This window comes from Cebus imitator, unplaced genomic scaffold, assembly GCF_001604975.1.
Source record: "Cebus imitator isolate Cc_AM_T3 unplaced genomic scaffold, Cebus_imitator-1.0 Scaffold202, whole genome shotgun sequence".
NCBI lineage: Eukaryota > Metazoa > Chordata > Mammalia > Primates > Cebidae > Cebus > Cebus imitator.
Window position 1 is genome coordinate 3,125,518 of NW_016107517.1, and position 11,860 is coordinate 3,137,377.

Sequence of the window (11,860 nt, forward strand, 5' to 3'; positions counted from 1 at the left end):
AAAATCACACCAGAATTTTAAAACATTTTTGAAATAGGACAAATCCTGAATCTAGAAGCTCAGATTCTTGGAGGATAGGTGCCTTAAAAGGAAAACTGTTGCTAATGCGTAGTGTTTATTCTTTTCATAGTTCTGTGAAATGTTGATAATTGTTGACTTGCTGCTATGACTTGGTTCAGCTATTTTGATTTTCGTGTTATCTCCGTAAATAAAAAATCTAGTTTACCCTCTAATCTCTACTCCCCTTCAGAAAGAAAGAGTACTTGCACTTAGGTATATATTCTTTGACCTTAAAGGATTAAAGCAAAAATAACACATTAACTTACAGACCTTTTATTTATTTATTTTTTTAATTTGAAATTGATACTAATAGAACTTTGAGAATTGTATTGGTGGCTACCATTCCTTTGCTGATTGCTTTTGTAGTACAGGTTCAATTTTAATAGTTTGTGCAAGGTATTGTTTTCTTTTCATACAAATTTATTGAACAGAAAAAGTAAGAAAAGAAAGATTATCTCTCATGGCTTAAGATTAGTGTCTGATTTGCAGATCACTCAGAAGGTCCTTAGGGATAGAGTTTCCAGTTAATGCCTATGGCAAACTCTGCACGCATTCAGCATAGTCAGTTACTTGACAAGCACGTGGTTTATGTTCCTCTTGGAACATGCCTTCTTAGCCTCCTTAGCAAGAAATCGCAGCTCTTAAGTATGAGAAGACGTAGATGTATATGTTTAATTTACTGAATTGAATCTTTGAGAACACAAGTAAATTGATATTATCCTCTTCTCATATAGAACAGTTTTGAAAATATGCTTACAGGGGCTGTTTCTTGAAAGTTGTCAAAATAATGGTTAAAAAAACAGAGGCTACCTTGCAAAACAGCCTTATGGTATATATTTTTTAAGAGGATTCCTAAATGATTTGTGAGGTATATACAGATGGTCCCCAACTTCCAGTGGTTTGACTTAACAATTTTTCAACTTTCTGACAGTGTAAAAGCAGCATACATCCAGTAGAAACCATACTTCAGATGTTGTGTTTTTCACTTTCAGTATGGTATGCAGTAAATTATATGAGATAGTCAACACCCTATTATAAAACAGGCTTTGAGATAGCAAGGGGAGAGATGCCAGATGTAGGTGATGGGGAGGAAGGCAACAAATCACACTGCCACGTGTGTACCTATGCAACAATCTTGCATGTTCTTCACATGTACCCCCAAACCTAAAATGCAATAAAATAAATGAAAAAACAAAAAACAAAAAAACAGGCTTTGTGTTAGATGATTCTGCCCAAGTGTAGGCATGTAAGTGTTCTGAGCATGTTTATGGTAGGCAAGCTAAGCCATGATGTTCAGTAGGTTAGGTACATTAAATGCATTTTAAACCTAATGATATTTTCAGCTTACAATGGGTTCAGTAGGATGTGACCTATGGTAAGTTGAAGAGCAACTGTACACAGATTTTTTTTGCAATTTTACATTTTAAACTGTACAAAAAAAATGTGTTTTCTTCAGTCTATATCATATTCCATTCTAGAGAGACTAGTGTTGTCTAATTTTTATTTTCTTGTAGATTCATTCACAGTAATGTATAAACTTGCAAACCATTATTAGAGACTTTAAAAATTATCTCATCATTCTTGCCCTGCATATGATAAATGATAATAATTACTTTAATTGAAACATATAATTTTAAATGTTGTTAAATGTTCATTTTAATATAGTCTTTGATAACAGTGTCTATATATAAAATCTAATGCAGTCTGGTGCAGTGGCTCACGCCTGTAATCCCAGCACTTTGGGAGGATGAGGCAGGAGGATTGCTGGAGTCCAGGAGTTCGAGACCAGTCTGGGCAACATGGTGAAACCCTGTCTCTTTAAATAAATAAATAAATAAAATTAAAATGTTTACTGCTTCCATATTGACAGGGGATACACATGGCTAACTATCTTTTTAAATACAGTAATCACGTAAGAATAGTGTATTAGTATTTAAACACTGTTCATTTCTGATTAGGCAGACAATGAAATTTTTTCCTTTTCAATCATATTATTTGGATAATCCTCTAATAGTGGTAAATGTCAAGTACAGTTATTTGTATTTTAGTTTCACCAGTTGTACCACAAGGTAATTCATCATTGTTTTAGTCACGATATAGTGAGTTTACCAAGGGATATACTATGTACCAAGGATATAATAACACTTTTCTTTTTACAGGGAATTGATGTTGATGCTGAAAATTGTGCAGTGTGTATTGAAAATTTTAAAGTAAAGGATATTATTAGAATTCTGCCATGCAAGTATGTTATTTTTACCTACTGAAATGTTAAAAAAAATTGCTTGACAAGTTTTAGGTGTCTGACAAAATAGCTATTTGTGTTTTATGATATGAAGATCTCGTTATCTGTGATCTCTCTTTTTAGAAAAGCAGCTTGGACTTTAAATGTAATATCTTCACGGCTCTTTAAGATTGCTTTGGCTAAGGAGATTCTTAGGTGACATTAAGATTTGTATCTTTGTCATAGATTGGCTTTTAGTCTTCTAACCGAGTCTTTATCAGAATCCTAGGAATTCCATTATACCTTTAGCAGTGCAAAAAGTAAGCTGTGTTGGGAGCAAAAAAAATGAGGGCCCAGGGAAAAGGGCCTGAAACAGCCTAAAGGAAGTGGGTCGGGGAGGGCAGTAGTTTGCTGTTATTTACACCCTGGGCTTTTGTTCCTTCTAAGGTTGTTTAAAGTCAATATGCCTAACCAGACATGGTGGCTCACACCTGTAATCCTAGCACTTTGGGGTGCTGACGCAGGTGTTCAAGACCAGCCTGGTCAATATGGTGAAACCCCATCTCTACTGAAAATAACAAAAATTAGCCGGGCGTGGTGGTGCACACCTGTAATCCCAGCTGCTTGGGTGGCTGAGGCAGGAGAATGGCTTGAATCTGGGAGGCGGAGGTTGCAGTGAGCCGAGATCATGCTGCTGCACTCCAGCCTGGGTGACAGTGAAACTCCATCTAAAACAAAAAATTCTTTTTTTATTTGGGTTACACTGAGGGTTTTGTTTTAGTAGCAGGAAGTTACTTTAAAAAAAAAAAAAAGGCTGGGCGTGGTGGCTCATGCCTGTAATCCTAGCACTTTGGGAGGCCGAGGCGGGTGGATCACCTGAGATCAGGAGTTTGAGACCAGCCTGACCAACATGGTGAAACCCCATCTCTTAAAAAAAAAAAAAAAAAAAAAGGCTGGGTGTGGTGGCTCACGCCTGTAATCCCAGCATTTTGGGACGACAAGGCAGGCAGATCACTTAAGGCCAGGAGTTTGAAACTAGCCTGGCCAACATGGTGAAACCCTGTCTCTATTACAACAAAAATACAAAAATTAGCCAGGCGTGGTGGCGCCTGCCTGTAATGCCAGCTACTTAGGAGGCTGAGGCATGAGAATTGCTTGAACATGGGAGGTGGACCTTGCAGTGAGCAGAGATTCTGCCACTGCACTCCAGCAAGACACTGTCTCCATAAAAAAAGTAACGGGATACTTTAATTGATAACTTTTTAAAAAGAATTGCTTTGTTAAAGGGTTCAGTTTGTGTATAGAAATTGCATGTTTTAAGTCTGATGAATTTTAATTCACACCTATTAGAAGCAAGTCACAAGTCAGTATATAATTACATTTTGCTTTGTTTGCAAAGTACTTTAGTATATATTCAAGTATTTTATAATATAGTGATAATTCTGTGCAGGAAATAAAGGCATGAGTATCAGGGTAACAAAATGAAAGTTTCCTGAATAAAGGTAGCTGGCTTAAACCTACAAACATTTATATGTGATTGGTATAGTGGGTACTGAATGAATTGGGTTGGATCAGTATAAGTTAATCATGTCCTGTAGAAAGTTACTAATGTAGAGAAAAGAATTTTTACTTCAGGCTGGTTTAGTCTTTCTGACTTAAAACTGATGCCTGGCCGGGCGCAGTGGCTCAAGCCTGTCATCCCAGCACTTTGGGAGGCCGAGGCGGGTGGATCATGAGGTCAAGAGATCGAGACCATCCTAGTCAGCATGGTGAAACCCCGTCTCTACTAAAACTACAAAAAATTAGCTGGGCATGGTGGCGCGTGCCTGTAGTCCCAACTACTCAGGAGGCTGAGGCAGGAGAATTGCTTGAACCTAGGAGGCAGAGGTTGCGGTGAGCCGAGATCACGCCATTGCACTCCAGCCTGGGTAACGAGAGCGAAACTCCGTCTCCAAAAAAAAAAAAAAAAAAAAAAACTGATGCCTGGGAAGCTGCACAGATGAGCAGCATTAGGTCATGCTGGTGGCTGAGCTGGAGTTTGGATCTGACCCCCAAACACATGTTCATATGCACATTTCCTAGTTTCCTTATTGGGCTTTTGACTTTCTCCTGTTTTCTCCTGTGCTTTATGTAATAAATTTCCCAATAAAGCCAACATGTTCCTTTTATGTTTTGTAAAAATTATTTCTTAAGTACTGTTTTTTTTTTCTTTTTTTTGAGACGACTTTTTGCTCTTGTTGCCCAGGCTGAAGCGTGATGGTGTGATCTTGGCTCACTACAACCTCTGCCTCCTGGATTCAAGCAATTCCCCTGCCTCAGCCTCCTGAGTAGCTGGGATTAGAGGTTTCCACCAACAAGCCTGGCTAATTTTTGTATTTTTAGTAGAGACCAGGTTTCACCATGTTGGCTTTGCTGGTCTTGAACTCCTGACCTCAGGTGATCCACCCACCTCAGCCTCCCAGAGTGTTGTGATTATAGGCGTGAGCCACCGGCCACTATACCTGGCTGCAAGTACTGTTACTTTTTTTTTTTTTTTTTTTAAGACGGAGTTTCACTCTTGTTGCCCAGGCTGGAGTGCAATGGCGTGATATTGGCTTACCACAATCTCCACCTCCCAGGTTCAAGTGATTCTCCTGCCTCAGCCTCCTGAGTATCTGGGATTACAGGCATCCACCACCACTCCTGGCTAATTTTGTATTTTTAGTAGAGACAGGGTTTCTCCATGTTGGTCTGGCTGGTCTCAAACTCCTGACCTCAGGTGATCCACCCACCTCTGCTTCTCAAAGTGCTGGGATTACAGGCGTGAGCCACCACGCCCAGCCAAGTACTGTTATTTTTAACTCTACTAGCTGATTTCTGTTGGTAGAACAAGGTCTTCAAGCAACAGCAATAATACTAAGCAATTGCTAAGTATGCTCTGTGCCTGGCGCAGTTGTATGCACATTGTATGTGCCCCTCAGCCCCTGGCGTGAGGCAGAGAGCATAGGAAACTAGTTCAGAGCACCAGCCGGCTCATGTCTGAGCCCAGCCTGTTTGGCTCCAAAACCCATACTATACTCTTAACTCCTTTTCTTCATCACTTGCAGAAAATAGATTTATCATACAGGAGGAAAAGTTAGCCAACTGAGGCAAATCAGCAAAAGAGTAAAATATATATGCCTTTTTTCTTTTTTATTCTGAAAGTGATAGGTGCTCATTGTAGAAAAATGGAGTGTATACAAAAATGTGTAAGAGAGAAACTAAGCGTTGCTTGAGCCTGCCACCCCAAGATGATTTGTTAATATTTTTGTTGTATTTCCATTTGAGTCATTTTATGGACTTATATAAGGTACTGCCAGTTTGGTATTACTTTACTTATTACTGCTAGTTGATTTATGCCACAATTTTTTCCTAAAAAGGTTTAATAACTTACAAAGGCACATAAAAATGTACAGCCTAGCGTGAGGGCATAAATAAGCCATGGTTTTTGTAGAGTGAAGGGAAAATTTCCCTAGAAGTGCCAGAATCTATTTCACATGAAAGAGAAAATAATGACTTATGATAAATAAGTAGACTAGAATGTTGATTTGACGTCAGCTAACTTGTAATGAGAAGATAAGTTGAATGTCTTGAATAAAAAGATAAGTAGAATGTCTTATTTCCTTTATAAGTTATATAAACATTGTTTTTAAAAACATTAACACATACTTAATTTTTTTAGGCATATTTTTCATAGAATATGCATTGACCCATGGCTTTTGGATCACCGAACATGTCCAATGTGTAAACTTGATGTCATCAAAGCCCTGGGATATTGGGTTTGTTACATTTTTGTTTATATTCAATCTCTGCCCCAGTTCTTCCTGAGTGATTCAGTTTAATTATTGACTAAGCAAGAGGAACGGGCAAAATGCTCCTTCTAATATCCTTATGGTTCTCTGAAGAAAATTTCCTCATTATTAAAAATGAATTTTTAAGGCAGTCCAAAAAAATCAGTGAAATAAATTTATGATGATAGAATAATATACTTGGATGTTTCTCAGAGAGTTTGTAATTATTTAGAATAATATGTTTTGGTATGCTGCACCACAGAATGTATATATGCTAGTTAGTTTTGTATAAACAAGAATCATAAAATAATTAAAAAGGAAGGAGCTTCATAGTTTGCTGGCTTTAAGTGCGTATTTTATGTGTGAAGAAACCAAAGCCAACACTTCTTAACATCAGTTCTCCCTATTCCTAGGTTTCAAAATCAAATAGTTTGGGGGCAGTTTGTCCTGTAGTGAATTTGTTTCATCAGTGATGGTCATAGGGCCTTCCACAGAAGACATGGGGGCAAAATGAAAAGGAAATTATAGTAGTAGCTAGCCATGTGCTGAATAAATGCTTTCCATACCTTGTTATGTCTAATCCTCAGAGCTGCTATATAAGTACTGTCACTATTCCCATCTAATTAGAAACTTGAGCTTAGAGAAGCTAAGTAACTCACCTGAGGTCATACAGTTAGTTAATGGGGAATCATCTTTCAAATAAAGTTTGATTAATTCCAGGGTCTAAGCACTTAACTATTACCCTACCCAAAGAGGGGAACATAAAGGGAAAATATGAATTTGTTTAGGTTGTTATTTTTTTTTCTTTTTAGAATTTTCATAAAATCTATTAATTTCTCAACATATACTCATTTAAATGATAAACAGTTTTAGGCTGGCCACAGTGGCCCACACCTATAATTTCAGCACTTAGGGAGGCCAAGGCGGAAGAATCAGTTGAGGTCAGGAGTTCAAGACCAGCCTGGTGAAACCCTGTCTTTACTAAAAATACAAAAAAAAAAAAAAAAAAAGCCTGGGCAACATGAAAAAAAAAAAAAAAAAAAAAAAAAAAAAAAAAAAGCCAAGTATGGTGGCATGCTTCTGTAGTCTGAGTTACTTGGGAGACTGAGGCAGGAGAATTGCTTGGACCCAGGAGGCAGATGTTGTGCTGACCCAAGAGTGTGTCACTGCACTCCAGCCTTGGCAATGAGAATGAAACCCTGTCATAAGTAAGTAAGTAAATAAATAAATAAATAAATAAACAAACAAAACAGTTTTTAAATAAAGATCTTTGGGGGAAAATAGTATCAAATATAGTCTTGTTGTAAACATATTTTTAGAGTTTTTCATAGATAGAGTTTATTGTAGAATTAGAAACTACAGTTTGGGTTTTCTTTTTAAGATGATCATTTTATGCAGCGTTAAGCCATATGGTCATGTAAGCTTCTGTAGCGGCATTACTAAAGAATTGACCCATGAAACAGACTTATTTCCTAAACTGCAGTCTGCTTAAAAATGCCCCCTCATCTTCTAGCTTAAGAGACTGCTTCCTTAATAACTACTGTCATTCTCTATGAATTATGGTCTGTTTTTTATTAAGACAGCCTCACTTTGTCACCCAGGCTGGAGTGCAGTGGTGCGATCTCTGCTCACTGCAACCTCTCCCTTCTGTGTTCAAGTGATTCTCCTGCCTTAGCCTCCTGAGTAGCTGAAATTGCAGGTAGATGCCGCTATACCCAGCTAATTTTTTTGTATTTTTTGTAGAGACACGGTTTTACCATGTTAGCCAGGCTAGTCTCAAATTCCTGGCCTTGAGTGATCTACCCACCTCAGCCTCCCAAAGTGCTGAGATTACAGGCATGAGCTGTTGCACCTGGCCACTGAATTATGTTTTTTAAGTGTGAGTTCCAGAGCACCTTCACTGTGTGCTCACAGGAAGGTGGAGGTCAGTGTTCAAGAACTGTATGTCTAGAAAAGTTGTCTACTAGAATTTCTTCATGTAGTCATGATTTTCGATAATTGTATCTGTGTTTAGCATGGCATAACATGCTTTCTTTTTGAGACAGCCTTGCTCTGTCACCATGCACCAGGCTGGAGTACAGTGGTGTGATCTTGGCTCACTGCAATCTCCACCTCCTGGGTTCGAGCAATTCTCCTCCCTCAGTCTCCCGAATAGCTGGGACTACAGGCGTGCGCCACTACAGCCAGCTAATTTTTGTATTTTTTAGTAGAGATGCGGTTTCACCATGTTGGCCAGGATGGTCTCCATCTCTTGACCTCATGATCTGCCCACCTCGGCCTCCCAAAGTGCTGGGATTACAGGCATGGACCACCGTACCTGGCCATAATATGCTTTCTTAATGAACCTGGCTCATCCCTTCTTTACTCCAGAAACTGTAGCTTACATGAGAGGATGAGCCTTTATGAGACAGCATTTCAAATAATAGAATACGATGAATTTCTTTCTTGGCAAGGTTTTTGAATTCTTTTCCTTTATTAGATACACTCTAAAACGTATTCTCAGTTGTTTTCTTCATTAGTCAGTAGTTTTAAAAAAGCTTTTCATTTCTGGATGTTTGTATGAAAGGAATTTCACTGACTGTAGCACAGGGACTTTAATCCTCATGAGTTTTGTTTTTGGAAATAAGCTACATATATATTTCATATATTAAAAATTAAGATTCTTCGTCTTATGTTGCTTTCTTAGAATGTTAATTTCAGAAAGCTAGAACATATATCTTCAGAATGCCTAATTTGTTTTTTGAAGAACAGAACCTGTAGTAACTCTAAACCTTAGAAACTTACCTGTCTTGCCTTTGACTTTTGAATCTTTAGACAGTACACCCTTTCTGTGGACCTGTTGACCCCTCCTGCTTTAGTTAGCCATGCTGCTCCCTCTTGTAGTAACTAGTTCTCTATTTCCCCCTAACTGTAGTGAGAGTCACTGTCAGTCTGCCACACAGGCTTTAAGGGTTTACAGCTATAACCACTTCAGTGTGTCCTTATCACTTGTTTTCATTGATTTGGCAAGGATGGGTCAAAGAAATGCCACCTAAGGTGCTAGATCTGAACTTGGCTCTGGGGAGACAAAGATGAGTAAGACACAGCCCCTCCCTTCATGGGCTCTGGAGGATTTTACTTTCTGGACTGTTTGGGGTTCGGGACACGCGCACAGACATGACATGGCCAAAGAGGCCTGTTTGAAGTGTTCCCTGTGGGAGCACAGAGGAGGAGTCATGTGCCCTGCTGCCAGGTAGAAGTTGGAAAGTGGAGCAAGTGCATTTGAGAGGGCAGCTGAGCTGGTTGTTGCATTATCCATCAGACAAACCAAGGTGTTGAGGTTGATGCTGTGTCTGTGGAATGAACAGACAGGGTTGGAGGCTGGCAGGTAGTTAAGTTGGCAGATATTTAGGTAAAAAGGTTGGGACTAGGCTGAGCAGAGTTTGGGTATTGTGATGTTACAGCCACAGGGTTTGTTGCTTGTTGTGTCAGGAGCAGGAATAGGAGGGTGTTACGTTACTGGTGAGGCAGGAGAGGCAGGTTCTAGAACACAGGTGGAGCAGGGCTGTTGGGGGCACAGCCCAGTGGAGGGAGGTGGAATGTCTGTGAGTGGTGTTTTTACCTGAAGCAATGGTGAGATGCTGAGCCAGGTGGTCATAGTCAACCTGCAGTAACCCCTCACTGAATAAGTCACTTTACCAGGAGTTCCATCTGCTTACAACGCAGCTTTGACTCTTTTATTAATCAAATAAGGTTTCTAACTGTCCCCCAAATGTTGAGACATAACGTAGTGATGCTGTTAGTGTCTCTGGTCCCCCACTTTCACTGTCTTCCTTTCTTTAAAGCAGCAAATGGAAGAGGGAGGGAAGGTAGAGCCAAACTACAGCTGATCAACACCCTGTCCATACAGGAGTCAGAGTGACTTTTTTTTTTTTTAAGAAAATAATACAGTCTGAAGGCATCTGTTGTTCAAAAGCCTTGTTTATGTCTGAAACCGTAGTGCCTCACTGTAAACCAGCACAGCGTGGTAATCAGAGTTCATGGCTATGGCCTCATATCCTCTGTCCAAGAAGGCAAGAAAGTGAAAGAAAGCTTCACTTTCTGTCAGTAGTTTAAAAGGTGGCTTTGCTTGTATCAAGGAGAGGAAATGTTTTTTAGAATAAAAAACATGTAGGCCTTAGGATGTTCATTGTCAAGAAGGAATTCATTTTTTTCATGATACTAGATAAGGGAGACATTGATGTGCCTTTTGCCAGATTCATTATATGGAAGTACATAATATCATGTGTGAATTATGAGCCAGATGTTAGATAAGATTTGATCATGTTTTTTCTTCTGTTCTGATTCTCAAGGGAGAGCCTGGGGATGTGCAGGAGATGCCTGCTCCAGAATCTCCTCCTGGAAGGGATCTGGCTGCAAATTTGAGTCTAACTGATGATGATGGAAGTGATGAGAGCAGTCCACCATCAGCCTCCCCATCTGAATCTGAGCCACAGTGCGACACCAGCTTTAAAGGAGATGCAGGGGAAAGTACAGCATTGCTAGGTGAGCGGTGTGCAGATTATAAAAGAAAGGAACGTGCCAGGTGTGTTGGCTTGCTCACACCTGTAATCCCAGTGCTTTGGGAAGTTAAGGTGAGACAATTGCTTGAGTTTGAGCTATCAAAGAATAAATAACCAAGAATTTGAGACCAGTCTGGGTAACATAGGGAGACCCCATCCCTACAAAAAAATTTGTAAATTAGCCACGTATGGTGGCATCCTCCTGTAGCCCCAGCTACTGAGAAGGCTGAGGCAGGAGAGTAGCTTGAGACCAAGGGCCCCAGGCTGCAGTGGGCTATGATCCTGTCACTGTATACCAGCCTGAACCTGGGTGACAGAGCAAGACCGTCTCTTTAAAAAAAAAAAAAGGAATTAGTAGCTGTGAAAGAAAATTTAAAAATACATAAAATGTAGAAAAGCATAAAGGAAACAAATGAAAACAATCATCCCACACCTAGAGATACCATTTTAACACTTTGATAAAATGTTTTCTGGAAATTGAAGGGTGTTTAAGGGTAGGGGAGTATCACTTACGGGCTGTTAGGCAACATACTTTTTACCTAATTTATGGCACTCTTTCTGTGTTGATAAATAGATAATTTTTTACAGCTACACAGTATTATATTTCAGATTTTCTGTAATTTCTTGAAACTATTAATGGTTTATTATCAGTAGCACTTTGAAATCATTATGTATATATAACTTACCCCTTGTCTAATTGTTTTCTGTCACTCTAACAGGTGAAATATAGTGAACTGTGTGTGTGTGTGTGTGTGTGAGTGTGTTTTGTTTGTTTGAGACAGGGTCTTGCTCTGTTGCCCCGGCTGGAGTGCAGTAGTGAGAACACAGCTCATTGCAGCCTCAAACTGCCAGGCTCAAGCAGTCCTACCACCTCTGCCTCCCAAGTAGCTGGGACCACAGGCCCGTGCCACCATGTCCAGCTACCTTTTTTGTTGTTGTTGAGATGGAGTCTTGCTCTTTCGCCAGGCTGGAGGGCAGTGGCACAATCTCAGCTCGCTGCAACCTTGCCTCCCAGGTTCAAGTGATTCTTCCGCCTCAGCTTCTTGAGTAGCTGGTACTATTGGCGCATGCCACCATACTCAGCTAATTTTTGTATTTTTATTAGAGACGGGGTTTCACCATGTTGGCCAGGATCGTCTCGATCTCTTGACCTCGTGATCTGTCACCTAAGCCTCCCAAAGTGCTGGGATTACAGGAGTGAGCCACTGCGCCTGGTCCCAGCTAGCTTT

General features: G+C 39.8%; 1 protein-coding gene across 2 annotated transcripts in view; it reads left to right on the forward strand.

Annotated features, from left to right (window-relative positions):
* Positions 1-11,860, forward strand: part of RNF149 (ring finger protein 149) — a 31,908-nt gene that overhangs the window by 15,770 nt on the left and 4,278 nt on the right. Inside the window, exons 4-6 of one of the 2 annotated variants that reach the window (XM_017547916.2) lie at positions 2,220-2,302; positions 5,982-6,078; positions 10,422-10,614. In XM_017547916.2, the coding sequence (XP_017403405.1) occupies positions 2,220-2,302; positions 5,982-6,078; positions 10,422-10,614 (373 nt within the window). The remainder of the gene's footprint in view (positions 1-2,219; positions 2,303-5,981; positions 6,079-10,421; positions 10,615-11,860) is intronic. The other variant, XM_037745506.1, reaches the window with a different exon arrangement.